General features: G+C 42.6%; 2 protein-coding genes across 3 annotated transcripts in view; one reads left to right on the forward strand and one right to left on the reverse strand.

Moving 5' to 3' along the window:
* LOC139264683 (leucine-rich repeat transmembrane neuronal protein 1-like) overlaps positions 1-2,319 on the reverse strand; it is a 386,994-nt gene extending 384,675 nt beyond the window's left edge. The window contains exon 1 of the mRNA XM_070881588.1: positions 1,790-2,319. The gene's annotated coding sequence lies outside the window, so the exon portion shown is untranslated. The remainder of the gene's footprint in view (positions 1-1,789) is intronic.
* idi1 (isopentenyl-diphosphate delta isomerase 1) lies at positions 2,312-12,452 on the forward strand. Of its 2 annotated transcripts, XM_070881589.1 has the most exons (5): positions 2,314-2,797; positions 5,542-5,711; positions 7,193-7,285; positions 9,833-9,963; positions 11,902-12,452. In XM_070881589.1, exons 1-5 carry the CDS (start codon positions 2,661-2,663, stop codon positions 12,217-12,219), a joined length of 849 nt encoding a protein of 282 aa, XP_070737690.1. In that variant the 5' UTR covers positions 2,314-2,660; the 3' UTR covers positions 12,220-12,452. The 2 variants fall into 2 exon arrangements, with proteins under 2 accessions (XP_070737691.1, XP_070737690.1); XM_070881590.1 differs by lacking the exon at positions 7,193-7,285 and having other exon boundaries at positions 2,312-2,797.
* Positions 12,453-15,436: the final 2,984 nt, after the last annotated feature.

Below are 15,436 nucleotides of genomic sequence, written 5' to 3' on the forward strand. Positions count from 1 at the left end.
ACAGCAGAAAGTGGCAGGAGGTATGTGCATGCACAAGACCTTTAGTTTTTTTTATGTGTAACTATTTCTACTGCACTTTTTTTTGACAGATATGTGCCTGTCAAGCCCCGCCTCTCTGAAAAGCTCTGCGCCCCCCCCCCCGCCATCGAGAGTGGCGGCCGAGAGGGCCCATGGGTGGCCGAGATCGGCGGCCAAGGGCGGTGAGTGGCAGAGAGGGGAGAGGAAGAGAGAGGCTGGGCGAGAGCAAGAGAGAATGGGAGGAGAGTGAGAGAGAGACTGGGGGAGGGAAGAGACACGGTTGGGAGGGGAGAGAGGGAACTCGGGGAAGACTGATCATATTCTCCCAACCCCCTACAAGGGCCATCGTTGGAGTGGACGATTTCCAGAAGTCACGACACTCACTTCATACCCAATATGCCCGTTAACAATCCGTACATAGAAACATAGAAAATAGATGCACGAGTAAGCCATTCAGCCCTTCGAGCCTGCACCTCCATTCAATATGATCATGGCTGATCATTCACCACAGTATCCCATTCCTGCATTCTCTCCATACCCCCTGATCCCTTTAGCCATAAGGGCCACATCTAACTCCCTTTTGACTATGTCCAACGAACTGGACTCCACAACTTGCTGTGACAGAGAATTTCATAGGTTCACAACTCTCTGGGTGAAAAAGTTTCTCCTCATCTCGGTCCTAAATGGCTTACCCCTTATCCTTAGACTGTATCCCCTAGTTCTGGACTTCCACAACATCGGGAACATTCTTCCTGCCTCTAACCTGTCCAGTCCCATCAGAATTTTATACATTTCTATGAGATCCCCCCTCATTCTCCTAAATTCCAGTGAGTATAAGCCTAGCCGATCCAGTCTTTCCTCATATGTCATGCCATCCAGGGAATCAGTCTGGTGAACCTTTGCTGCACTCCCTCAAAAGCAAGCACATCCTTCCTCAGATTAGGAGACCAAAACTGCACACAATACTCAAGGTATGGTCTCACTAAGGCCCTGTACAACTGCAGCAAGACCTCCCTGCTCCTATACTCAAATCCCCTCGTTATGAAGGCCAGCATGCCATTTGCTTTCTTTACTGCCTACTGCACCTGCATGCCTACCTTCAATGACTGATGTACCATGACACCCAGGTCTTGTTGCACCTCCCTTTTTACTAATCTGTCACCATTCAGATAATCTGCCTTCCTGTTTTTGCCACCACAATGCCTGCTCCATCTATGGTGGGGTGGGAGGAGGATGTACTTGCACTGGGGTTAAGGCACTTCAGCTGGAGGAGGCATGTACTTGGATTGGGGTAAGGCACTTTGGCTGGACCTTGCTGCTATCTGGGGAGCTCTATCCTCTGTCGCTTCAGGAAGTCAATGTGGATCGAATTACAATTTGCAAAGTCAGTGAGACTTTGGGATGGGTGGGTGGTTCCAGTGACATGTTCCTGTGAAACTTCAGGGTGTGGCTTATCCTCCAAGATGACCAATCATAGACAAAGTGGAGCATGGTGACCATTTTTGCAGCACAAATAAGCGCATCATTTTTTATATGCATATCAAAGAGAGGGAGATAATCTATAGATAGAAATACAAAAGCAGTGGCTCACTGGGAAACGTATTACGTGAAAGAAAATATGCAAAATCTTTTAAACTATTCAGAGCTTTTAAAATTCCTAGAGAAAATAAAGCAAAATCAAAAGGCCTGGTAACGAGCCACATATGAATCTTTTAAGGTAAGTAATTCATTCGGCTGTTTTTTATCATACGTCAATTGACCGTTTTCTTGCCTGCTTGTTTATGTGGGCCTCTCCCATGTCTTTTCACCCTGTTGTGTTCGTTGTCTTTCCATCACCTCGTTGATTATCGTTTCTATTAAGCAATTTGCAAATCATTCTACCTAATAGGCCCCTCTCTGTGTTTGGAGTTATTTATTGTTTTTAACCTTTATTTTTCTCTTTCCCCCCCAACACAAGTAAAATGCTTCTTTATCGTTCAGATTTCAGCTCTGAAACCCGTCGTGTATCATCGGACATGTCTGTTTTTCTTTCAGATTTTCAACCTGTTGCTTCTGAATTGCTGTTCTGAAAGTAACTGTTTAAATGCATTGGCATCGGGTTGAATTCAAGATTTTTTTTTAGGTGGAACAATACACTAGGAAAACTGCGAAATTTCCGAACCGCTTCAAAAGAATTGCAACCGATAGATGGAACTGGCAGAAATGATGAGAATTAAAAAAACAAGAACGTCGCTGTGAGGTAACACGCAGTGGGGGTGGGGTGCAGTGAAACGTCAGCACGTGACCAGAAGGCGGAGGGTGGCAACTGGACTCCAGGGGGGTGGGGGAAGGCTCATTGCCACGGACTTTTTGTGGCACTGAAGAAAGTCAGAGAGCAATAGGCACAGAAGCCGGCCCGGACCCAGGTTACATTCGGATACAGTGTCGGAACGCGGCGATTGTTGACTCGATACATAGTTTGTTGCAGGTTCGATTAGAACGCCACAGTTCCCGGGGAACGTTCCATCGGGCCGGAAAAAAACAGAAGGCAGCCGCTCGCGTGCCGCGACGCAGTCGGACCACATTGCGCTGATTGGCCGTTCGATCGGAAGATTGGCGAGTGCGGCAGGGGACGCACTGATTGGCGGAGGGCGAGCGGGGCCATGCTGCGGGCGGTGCTGGCGCATGCGCGCCGGGGCAGTAGCCAGTGCTTGAGGCAGGCCAGCGCCAGGAGACAAGCAACTTGTATACAGCGCTCGCTGCTGTGTGGTCGTAGCTTGGTGCCATCCCCACATCACTGGTAAGTACTCAGTTCGTTAACCTCTTTTAATATTGACCGCTTTTTTGTAGGAACGCGCAATTATAAAGCGCAGTTTATTTTTAAGCCTGTGATTTCCCCCCCTCTCCCACTTGAGTAAATTATGGAGTTTGAATTGCTCTGGAGGATTGCTAATGTTGCACCCTTGTTTAGAAAGGGATAGACCGAGTAATTACAGGACAGTCAGCCTAACATGGTGGTAAAATTATGGTTTTTTAAAAAAATTGAGGAAAAGAATGAATCATTTAGAAAGGCATGGATTAAACAAGCATGGATTTGTCAAGGGAAGGTTGTGTCTGACTAACGATTGAATATTTTGAGGAGGTAACCAGAAGTGTCGATGATAGCAGTATGTATGAGGTAGGCTTTTGATAAGGTCCCACATGGCAACTCGTCACGAAAGTAAAAGCCCATGGGATCCAGGACAAAGTGGCAAGTTGGATCCAAAATTGACTCGGAGGCAGGAAGCAAAGGGTAATAATTGACGGGTGTTTTTGGGACTGGGAGGCGGTATCCAATTTGGTTCTGCAGGGTTTAGTACTAGGACCTTTGCTTTTTGTGGTATATCAATGATTTGGACTTGAATGTTGGGGGTATGATGAAGAAGTTTGCAGATGAGACAAAAATGTCTGTGGTTGATGCTGTAGACTGCAGGAAGATATCAATGTACTGGTCAGGTGGGCAGAACCGTGGCAAATGGAATTCAGTCTGGATAAGTGAGGTAATGCATTTGGGGAGGGCTAACAAGGCAAGGGGATACACTTAAATGATAGGACACTGAAATGTGTAGAGGAACAAAGATACCTTGGAGTGCAGGTCCACAGATTCCTGAAGGTGTCAGACCAGGTAGATAAGGTGGTTAAGAAGGCATGTGGGATACTTGCCTTTATTAGCCGAGGCATAGAATATAAGAGCAGGGAGGTTATACTTGAACTGTATAAAACACTGGTTCGGCCACAGCTAGAGTAGTGTGTGCAGTTCTGGTCACCACATTACAGGAAGGATGTGATTGCATTACAGAGGAGATTTACGAGGATGTTACCTGGACTGGATAATTTTTGCTATGAGGAAAGATTGGATAGGCTGGGATTTTCTTTTAATTGAGGTGTATAAAATTATGAGGGACCTAGAAATAGTGGATAGGAAGGACCTATTTCCCTTAGCGGGGGGGGGGCATAGATTTAATGTAACTAGAAGATGGCTTAGAAGGGAGTTAAGTTTTTTTTTTCATCCAGAGGGTGGTGTGGGTCTGGAACTCGTTGCTTGAAAGGGTGGTAGAGGCAGAAACCCTCAGCATTTAAAACTTACTTGGATGTGCACTTGAAGTGCCGTAACCTATAGGACTACGGGTCAAGAGTTGGAAAGTTGGATTAGGCTGGATAGCTTTGTCGGCCGGCACGGACACGAGGGGCCGAATGGCCTCCTTCTGTGCTGTAAATATCTGATTCTTTGTGGGCTGGATTGGAGAGACTCACTGACTGCCTGTGGTGCGTGGGCTGTAGTTTGGATACCTGGTGTTTTATACAAAATATTTACAGCACAAACAGACCATTCGGCCCAACTGGTCTATGCAATTGTTTATTCTCCGTGCGAACCTCCTCCCACCTTTCTTCGTCGAACCCTAACAACATATCCCATTTCTTCCTCATCTTTATCTAGCTTCCACTTAAATGCATCTTTGCTTCAATACTTGTGGTAGAAAATTGCACATTCTAACCACTCTCTGGGTAAAGAAGATTCTCTTGAATGCCCTATTGGATTTATTAGTGACTATCTTGTATTTCCTTTCTTGAGTTCTGGAGCCATGACTTTCTGTCCAGCTAAACTGACCTTCACTTGCCATTATTATTATTCTCCACTTGTCCCTGTGCAGTGAGTGTCCTTGGAAGTCTGTGTGGTCAGATTGGAAATGTTTTATCCCTGTGGGGGAAAAACTAGATCTGCGATGACACTGCCAGTAAAAGGCTCATGGGCACCAGTCTCCTGGAATCTGAACTAAACATGGTTATGATCTGGGATGCACTGCATGACCGGATGGTGGAGGCAGCCTCAATTGTGGCTTTCAAAAGGGAATTGGATAAGTACCTGAAGGAAAAACATTTCCGGGCAAAGGGCAGGGGAGTGGGACGAGCTGAGGTGCTCTTGCAGAGAGTTGGCACGGGCTAGATGGGTCGAATGGCTCCTTCTGTGCTGTTGCCATTCTATGATTCTGTGCACCAGTATAAAACTGGCTACAATTTCCACGTGTGTATCCTGCTTTTTTAGGCCAGCCACAAGTTGTACCCTTACTGGGAGGATAAATGTGACTGTTTTTTGTCAGCAACCAGAAGATACATGTAAGTGGCGCAGGTCACTGTTCCCTTGTCACGCCACTTTTTTTTTTCCTCTTCTAGTGGCTTGGTAGCCTTTTGATAGCCTGGCTGAAATTGGGAAGTTACAGTGGGACAGTGAGGAGAAGGTTGCGAATCCTTTGTGCAGTAATCAGCTTTGTCTTGAAGCATATTTGGATACCAACATGCTACGGAAGAATTAAACTCGAGCTTTTAATGTTTGATGCTCTTTAATTCATTTAATGCTAAATTATGTGCACAAAAATCTTTGTCAAGTATGGCAATTTTGAAATAGTTCTATGTGTAGATGTTGCAGTTAAAAGTTGGGCTCATTAGAATAGTGTAACATTGAAGGATGCTCCTTTCCTAGCTTTTTATTTCTTCCCCTGCTCCCAGGTATATTGGAAGCAGGAGTACAGCAACAATGTCTGAAATAAACATGGACAACCTGGATGAAAAGCAGGTCCAACTACTGGCTGAAATGTGCATCTTGATTGATGAGAATGATACACGAATTGGGGCAGACACCAAGAAAAATTGCCATCTTAATGAGAACATCAATAAAGGTGAATGAATGAATTGTTTTTAGGTCCTTGTATATTTAAGGTGTCAAGATTTGTCAGTTTTAATCAGGTTACAATGTGTTTGGAGTGGGTACAGCGTCTGTCAGTTAATTCCCTGGCCATTTCCTAGCCACATGTGCAGCCTGGAAACTATTCTTGTAAATTAAACCCTGCCTCCACCTAGAGCCTCTCTGCAATGTTATGGCTCAGATTGAGAACATGGTGGTATGGTGATTGAACATGGTACCATTGTATACCTTACTCTTGTAGTCTGTAACTGTCAAGCCAATATTTTTGTAGTAAATTATTTTTCCACAAGACACTAGCTCGTGAGGAGAATGGGAGGCTAGGTGGCTAATGTGGAGGTAAAACACTGGCATAGACTTAATGGCCTGTTTTTTTTTGTCCTGCAATATTTGGCCTCCAGTTTTGGCCACTCTTGCAGAATAGTTTATTTGAAATCTATCCACACTGGGAAGTACAATGGGCTTGTGTAATTTCTATTTCCCATGGCAGCTGGTAATTATTCTGCCCGATCTAGACTCATCTTTTTCTAACCTGCCATGAACATCTCGAATTGGCCCGTCATCCCTTTTGTGTCTCAAATCTCTCCTGTCTTCCACCCTATTACAGACCTTCCCTTTTGTTCTTTCCTCCCCTCCCCCTTTCAGTGCTCAAGAATTTGTTAATTACAAACTTTCACCAGTTCTGATGGAGGGTCATCGATCTGAAACATTAACTCTGCTTCTCTCCAGAGATGCTGCCTGACCCGCTGAGATTTCCAGCATTTTCTGTTTTTATTTGTGTTCTTTCTCTTTTTACCCTCCTCCCACGGTGGTTCAAATCAAATACTGAACCGTGCTGGGAAATGAACAAGCTTGTTTACTCCCATTCCTTGATGCTGTGTAATGGTGTTCCAACATTGTCCGGGGGTGGGGGCGATTTCTTGAAAAGCCGAGACCTAAAATATCTTCAAGGTTGAAAATGTTAACAAACAAGCTAATTCAGGGAGAATAGGCGATGCCTAGAGGTCTGAGGGCCTGGCAAGAATGATGGGGAGACTATCCTGAATCTTTATTTAAACAGTACAGGTGTCAGATTGTTATCTTTGAAACTTGGGAGGAACAATTTAAGAAAATTCACAGTTGCATTGACTGTTGTAGTATCAAAAAAAGGAGAAAAGCAAGAAGGGGGAAGAGAGCAGAAGAATAGTTTTAACATGATCTAGATCTCTGCAACTTGATTATGACCAAGCATTAAATTTTCCATACGTCACTTTGTTCTAAATATTTAGAGATATATAGGCAGCTGCTGGGATTAATTATTTACGCCTGTTGTTTTCTTCAACCTATACCCCTTGTGATATGATTAATGACCTTCATTTTCACTGCGGTCGCTGGAAATGTCAGTGCACAAGTTTCTTGGAGCTGGCCAATATTGTGACAAGTGAAAGGGCAAAGGATAACTAATCTTTGGTTTTCCAGGTTTACTTCACAGAGCTTTCAGTGTCTTCCTTTTCAACAGTGATAGGAAACTTTTGCTGCAGCAGAGGTCTGATGCAAAGATCACTTTCCCAGGTACAAAGTAGTATTTAATTTTGTTGTTTTCCAAGCCAAAATTATTTTGTATCTTTTTTAAGATCCCTGCTCATTTGGCAGATAAACTCAATGGTCCTTGCTTATGCTTTGTTTCTGTTGAATTACAATAGTTTCTCGGGCTTCAATTGTTTTTACCTCCTATTACAAATATGTACCGGGTTGTGACAAAACAGGACTGTTCTATGCCTGGATCTGGCAGAATAGATTGGAGAAATGTGCAGCACATGAACATGGGAAGATAGTAAGCCATTCAGCCTGTGCCACCATTCAATTAGATCATGGTACCTTAACTCCATCACCATCTGTGTGAGTGGGGTTAGTGGAGAGGTGCTGCAGCTGCCATCCAGTATGGCTGGTGAATGGTGTGTCTGTTGCCAAACCAAAAGTGGGAGGAAAGACATAAAGAATACTGGATGGGTGAGGGCGGATTACAAGAGGGGAATTCGTGAAGTTGTTAAAGGGTAAAATGTAATTGCAATAGAACCAGAGATATGAGGTGACTTTTTTTTTTACAAGCGAGTTGTGATCTGGAATGCACTGCCTGACAGGACTGTGGAAGCATATTCAATAATAACTTCCAACGGGGAATTGGATAAATACTTAGAGGGAACATTTTGTGGGGCTATGGGGAATGGGGCTAATTGGATAGCTCTTCCACAGAGCCGGCACGATGGGCTGAATGGCCTCCTCTGTTGTATCATTCTATGAGGATATAAACGACAAGGGCAAGACCTTATATCCTGTTATATTTCCATGTGTTTTTTAATACTGAGAAACTGCATGTCTAATAACATTTAAGAACATAAGAATTAGGAGCAGGAGTGGACCTGCTCTGCCATTCAATAAGATCATTGCTGATCTTCAACCTCAACTTCACATTCCTGCCTGATCTCCATATACCTTGATTTCCCCTAGAATCCAAAATATCGATCTCTGCCTTGAATATACTCAACGATTCAACATCCACAGCTCTCGAGTGGAGAATTCCAAAGATTCACGACCTCTGAATGAAGAAATTCCTCCTCGTCTCGAATTAAATGGCTGACCCCTTATCCTGAGACTTTGCCCCCCTAATTTTAGCGCCTCCAGCCAGGGGAAACGACCCCTCTGAAACATACAAGATGATAGGGTAAATACAATGAGATCCCTTCTTATTCTTCTGAACTTGAGAGTATAGGTCTAGTCTACTCCAATCTCTCCTCCTAGGACAACCCTCTCATCCCAGGGATCAATCTAGTGAACCTTTGTTGCACTGCCTCTAGTTCTTATCTGATTGAAGCAGGTAATTAAGCTGACTGGAACTTCCAGAATGTTCTTTGTGTAATTATTTTTATTGTGTTTTGTATATTCACCTCTTTTAATGAATCTGCCAATTATTCACTTGCTTATTTAGATAAATAGGAACAGTTTCCAAACTTAAAGTAGCCACTCTTTTTTTTTTTTTAAATCCTTTGCCACACTCTCCCTTTAGTCGTTGCTCTTGCTGGATGTTGGAGAACCTCAGAATATTCTGTTCACTTGGATGGTGAAATAGAGGAATTGGCCTGTACTGTGACTGAGGAGTGATAAGGTTATGGATAACTGGTCTTCATGTTTTACTGCACAGAAATCTAAAATAATTACATCGTCTTCCACTTTCCTTCCTTCCCCACCATTCCTTTGTAGATCTAAATGTGTACCTGGTGTGAACTCGACCATCTTTCGATGGCTGTTGAGGTGACTATTGTGGTGCTAATAAACTAGTGCCTGATTAATAATCAATCAATCAACCAATCACGCTCTCTTCTCACCCTCCATAGGGGAGCATATGCATTCTAATTCTGTCTTCTGGTAAAGAAAGACTTACATTTATATAGCACCTTTTACATCCTCAGGACATCTCAAAGCACTTGGTAGCCAAGAAGTACTTTTGAAGTGTAGTCACTGTTCTAAGGTAGGCAGATTTGACAGTAATTTCACAAGATGCCACAAATACCAATGAGGAAAAATGACCAGGTAATCTTTAGTGATGTTGGCAGAGGGATAAATGTTGGCCAGGACACCAGGAGAACGCCCCTGTTGTAATTTGATAGTGTTGCGGGATCTTTTACATCTGCACGGGACAGTAGTTGTGCCTTGTTGAGCGTCTCAACTGAAAGACGGCACCTGTGGCACAGTGCAACACTCTCTCAGTGGTGCACTGAAGTGTCTGCCTGGATTATGTGCTCGAGTCTCTGAAGTAGGGCTTGAACCCAGGACTTTCTGCCTCCTGAGGTGAGAATGCTGCCATTGACCAAGGCTGACATCTTGGAAATTAGTTTCATTCTAACTGATTTTGTTTGGCAGCAATCATTCAATTGTTTTCCCAGATATAAATATATACACAGGGATTTCATTGTAATATCTGTGAGCAGGTTGTTAAATGTGTATTCCCTCTTTTTTTCTCTCGTGTACATTTTTGAGCTAACTCGGCTTGCGTTTATGTGGATCTTGGGTTAACAATACATTTGAATAAATTATAATTTTAAGGGATGCTTTTTTCCCCAGGTTGTTTTACAAACACTTGCTGCAGCCACCCTCTCAGCACTGCCACAGAAATGGAGGAGAAAGATGCTATTGGTGTAAGACAAGCAGCTCAGCGCAGGTTAAAAGAAGAGTTTGGAATACCTGTGCAACAGGTGAGAAATGCTGTAAAACCCTCTGTCTTAAGCAGGCATCAGAACTAATCTATGTTCTTGTGTAAACTTGATTTTGCTATCGGGAACTAAACGCAGCCAATATTAATCATGGGGATAATTGTAAATAATGTCTACATTGCATGTGGACATAAAAGATCCCACGGCACCATCAAATTATTAAGCGGAGGAGTTGCTTGACACACCGTCAGACAATATGGTCTAAATATTAACGGGCAAGTTATATGTTACATTGAGGGAAAGGAGGGGAGGGAGATAGATAGATCCGAACCATGACCGCAGAGGTCTTTGTATGCGGGGGGCCAGGGGTGGTGGAGCACTTCAGCTCCTCCTGGCCTGCAAGTGCTGTAAAAGCTCTTGTCTTCTTGGCGAAGTTGTCCTCTCCTCCCTTGAGCTGCCGGGTTTCCCACGGTCAGGTTAAATCAGAGGCTGCTACCCTCATTAAAATATTTTAAATTGTGAACCCGCCTTCTGGGAGCGGGTTGACTGCCCGGCCCTTGTCCTGTCCTGCCTCTGTTAAACTCAAGTTAACATCTGACCGACCCCAACCCACCTGTTTTTGGGTGTTAAAATTCAGCTTCTGTGTAGCAGTTAGATGTGCAAACTGCTTGCCCTATAAACGACATGGTATTGACTCCCGTGTTCTTTTGTTGATACTGTCATCTGAAGCTGTTGTCTTCGGTCCCTGCCACAAGCTCTCTTCCCTAGTCACTGACTCCATCCCTCTCCCTGACAACTGTCTGAGGCTGAACCACACTTCACAACCTTGGTGTTGTATTTGGCTCTGAAAAGAGCTTTCAAGCACATCCGCCCCATCACTAAGGCTGCCTAGTTCTACCTCTGGAACATTGCCTAACTCCGCCCTGCCTCAGCTCATCTGCTGCTGAAACCTCATTCGTGCCTTTGTTACCTCTAGACTTGACTATTCCAATGCTCTCCTAGCTGGCCTACCACATTCTATCCTACGTAAACCTGAGGTCATCTAAAACTCTGCTGCCCGTGTCCTAACTCCCATTCACCCATTACCCCTATGCTCGCAGACCTAAATTGGCTCCCGGTTAAGCAGTGGCTAGCTTTTTAAAATTCCAATCTTTTTCTTTTTTCAAATCCCTCCATGGCCTCACCCCTCTATCTCTGTAATCTCCTCCAGCCCCACCATCCCCACCCCGAGTTATCTGCATTCCTCAAATTCTGGCCTCTTGAGGATCCCAGATTATAATTGTTCTCCCATTGGTGGCTGTGCCTTCAGCTGCCAAGCCCCTAAGCTCTGGAATTCCCTCCCTAAAACTTTTTTCCTCTCCCACTCTCCTTTTTAAGACTCTCTAAAACCTACCTCTGACCAAGCTTTTGGTCATCTGTCCTAATATCTCCTTGTCTGGTTTGATGTCTAATGCTCCCCTGAAGGGCCTTGGAATGTTTTACTATGTTAAAGGTGCTTTGCTGGTGGAGGTGGTAGTAGTATGGCTATTATGTTGTATTGTCATTTTATCAACTTTGTGGGGGGGGGAGTGCGCACATCTGTGTACTTAGTTTGTTTGTCACCGTGACGCTGGTGCTTTCATATGTTTTGTTAAGAATGAATTTTCAGGTGGTATCTGCAGACATTTTGCATAGCACTAACTCATTTGATGTGAGCTTGACGTTTTGCTGCACTGCCCCAATGAACAGACAGTGCTGCTATAGCCTGTTTGATTGCAAGATTCTAACTTCATATTGCATCCATAGGAATATTGTGCACAATCTTTTCCCAGCTTTGAACTAACTTTTTAAAGCACAAAGCCCGGGAATAAGGATCAATACGAGTTTGCAGCTCAGATTACAGATATTCCCTCTTTAAAATGTAAGATTATGGGCCGGTTTAATATGTTTACCACACTTTACCTTTTCCATATTTAACCTTTGGTTGCTTTTTGACCGCAGGTTCCTCCGGAAGAGATGAATTACCTGACCCGTATTCACTACAAGGCTCAGTCTGATGGGATCTGGGGAGAACATGAAATTGATTACATAATCTTTATGCAGAAGGATGTATCTTTGAAACCTGACCCCAATGAGATCAAAAGTTATTGCTATGTGACTAAAGAGGAGCTGAAGGAGCTGTTGGCGAAGGCAGAGAACAAGGAAGTGAAAATCACACCGTGGTTCAAGCTTATTGCTGAGAAGTTTCTATTCACATGGTGGGACAGTCTACACAATCTGAAGCAGTTCATAAATCATGAAAAAATTCACCAAATGTAAAATGTTTTTTCGTTTTTGGAATAGGGTAACTGTAAATTGTCTTGCAAAGAACTAATCTTGCATAAACTATTAAAACTTTCACTGTAATCTATTTGCAAAATAGTGTCAAGTGGATGTCCCTGAGTTAACTACTCCAGTGAGCAACACAAAACTGAAGATGGGAGATGAGTTTTAATTTATTATTTGTACATATTGAGGCACTGAAGTAAATAATTACGATTTTTATTTCACAACTTGTGTGTAGATGCTCTTGTTCTGGATTATTCAATCCTTACTGATGCACAATATCAGGTCACGTAGTTAATAATACAAACTTTGAAGGTCTCTCTTGGATCCAGCAATCTAACCTGTTCCAGTTCTTTTGTGTAGGCCTAGAACAAAACCTTGCATTTTTATAGCAACTTTAATGATATAAAACAGCCCAAGTCAACACAATGCCTCTTGCTAACACTTACAAGCACCAACACAGTTATACACACATCCTTGAGGATAATTAGTGAATTTGAGGCGGTGCATGGAGTGGTGACATTGCAGGGATTTGGACTGCAGAAAGCTGCAAATATTGAGAGCATAAAACACTGCAAGATCTGGGGGGAATTGTGTCCTGTCTGTTTTCTTATGATGATGCAAAATATATCAGCAGATCAAAGGCTGGACATTCCTGGTAGTTGACTTAGTGCATGTCGGTAAAGGTGCATTGGGCCATTGGACTATGCATTGCGGAGATTAGGCATTGACCTTGGTGAGACTGAAGCACATAAAACCATTATCAGGGTCCTGCTCTGCCTTTGTGGGTGAATCTTAACCTGTCCCTTTGCTTTCCCCCATCGTTACACTTCTCTAGGTGGAAATTGCTTAAACGCGTTTTAAGAATTGTATAAGTTTGTGTAACAGCAGAACTTGTGACCTGACAGTAGCTAGGAGACGGTCTACTCCAAGTTGCGCTAGGAAGGAAGCGGACCTCAGAGTAGATTCCTAACGGTACTAGTCCTACCCAGGAATAGCCATGAAAACAAGTGACCTCGAGTGGGGACCAGAAAGGTCGCTTACCCGCCACCTGGCGGAAAAACAAAAGAAGCTAATCGAAAAAATGATTAGCTCAGGGTGGAATCCTCAGGAACTACCAGCAAAGCAAAGGGAATGGTGGAAGAAGGAACGGAAAGTCAAAAAGAAAAAAAGGCTGTGGTCTTGATACTGCGAGCCCATGTAAATTAACATAGGAAGCTAAGATTAAAAAAAACTGACGGTGATTGTCTTAAGTGAAGTATGGAAGAGGAATAGAGCCGGCCAAAGAAAAAAAAAGATTAATAGGAAAGAAGAGAGACTTTTGTGAACATCTGTTTTAAATGAGAAGTGCCTGTGTGATTTTGTGACTGCGGAATGAATTTTTGTTATGTTTCTGAAAGCCTGGTTGGAAGAGGAATGCAAGTGTCTTGTTTATTTTAGCTAACCCTTTGTAGTGCTGTCCTGTATGTGGGAAGTTTTAAGACATTTTAAGTTAGAAACGCAGGTGTGGATTTATTCAGATGATTCGGATAAGAAGTTACGGAGCTAGGAAATGTACAAAGGATAGGTTTGTTGAGCAAAAGATAAAAAATACATGGTCCCAGTGGTTTTAAAAAAAAAAAGAATTTACTTGTCGAAAGAAAACATGCAATGATTGATTGGGTTGAAAGACATAAATTTAGTCTCAGAATGAGATAAAGAATGCTTTTTTAAAAAAAAAGAGCTTCTAGCAAAAAAAAGAGCTTCTAGCAAAAAAAAAAGGTTTTAAATTGAAATTACAAAGTTTGAATTGGGATTTTGAGATATTCAGAGAAGGCACAGAAAATAAAGACGCCACTTTGAAAGTAAACAATAAGTGATGGAAAAAGACATAACTTACTAAATACTAGTTGATGTTTGCTGTGAAAAAGATACTGGTTTAATTAGAAAAAGAAACAATTTTGGAAGAGGTAAAAAAACACAACATTTTAAATTATGAGAAAGATTCAATGCAGTTTGAAAAGATTTCCAAAATGGACAGTGTTTATCAAGAAAAGTCCCGAACAGTCTAAACAAGCAGGAGAGTTTTGAAGATCTGAGCTATGCGAACTCAGCACAGAGGAAAAAAAAACTGGGAATTAGAGAATCTTACTGAATTCTTAAATTCTTATAGAAAATGGAGCTGGCACAGAAGTTTAGATTTTGTGCTGAGAAATTTAAAAAAAAACAAAATTGAATTTCAGTAAACAACATTGCTACTAAAAATGTGTGGTCTTGTTTTATATCAATTTTTTAAAAAAACATTTCTTTGGCAAGTACTTGAATTAGAAGTTAAGAAAACATTGGAGTTTACTCTAATGATTTATGCTGTTTAAAGGATTCCTAATTTCTTCGTAAGTTTTGAAGGCACAAAGACTTTTTTTTCCAGATGATTACGTGAAGTCACATAATGACATCAGGTCTTCTTACAAACCTGGAAAGGAGTTAACCCTCTCCATTGACAGCCGTTTAAGATACTGAACATTATTAGTTTGGATTTCTTAATAGAAAAAAGACTCACCTAACAGAGGAAACATAAAATAAAAACAGAACTAGCTTATGTAATAATACTTGCCTGATACAAGAAAGAAATAGATACTCAATAAAACAAATTGAAGAGTTAAAAGCTAAGATAAACAGACTGGAAGAGATAACGGGACTAGACGGATAGTGCAGTGCGCAGCCATAGCACCATCACCTATGGCAATAGAGCCAATGTACCCCACGGTGGGTAGGTGTAGTCCACAAACCCATCCTAACAGTAAAGCAGACAATGATGTTCGGAGGAATAGCTTTGGCCTTGGTCATAATAGGAGTTTGGGTAATATTTAAGTGGGTAAAGACACGGGCGCACGCCCCACAGATTTAACTCTCAATGGTTCGGTTATAACCTTGTGCTTCTGATTTCGCAGGGTGACAGGGATCCTCGTAGAGCAAAACCTAACCCCTGGTGACGACCAGGCCGTCTGTTTAAAATTACAGATAATACCTACCAGAATGGGAATACGAACAGCACTCCTCGTAATATGGATAGTCCTGCGACAGGCATGTACCCTGGACGACACCGACGGATTGCAGCGCACTCAGGAAATAAACAACTCCATGAACTATGGTGTCTTGTTTAATTTAACGGATGGCATGTGCATCCCAGCAGCCAAGGACTGGAGCAAGGACAGGACTTATTTTAATGCAT

This window comes from Pristiophorus japonicus, chromosome 5 (genome assembly GCF_044704955.1).
Source record: "Pristiophorus japonicus isolate sPriJap1 chromosome 5, sPriJap1.hap1, whole genome shotgun sequence".
NCBI classification, from domain to species: Eukaryota; Metazoa; Chordata; class Chondrichthyes; family Pristiophoridae; genus Pristiophorus; species Pristiophorus japonicus.

What these genes read in the sequence shown, in the direction of transcription:
- idi1 (XM_070881589.1), top strand. Translation starts at nt 2,661, where the DNA reads ATGCTGCGGGCGGTGCTGGCGCATGCGCGCCGGGGCAGTAGCCAGTGC. An exon ending in TAATGAGAACATCAATAAAG is followed by an intron (nt 5,712 to 7,192) that starts GTGAATGAATGA and finishes TTGGTTTTCCAG; the next exon opens with GTTTACTTCACAGAGCTTTC. An exon ending in TTGGAATACCTGTGCAACAG is followed by an intron (nt 9,964 to 11,901) that starts GTGAGAAATGCT and finishes TTTTGACCGCAG; the next exon opens with GTTCCTCCGGAAGAGATGAA.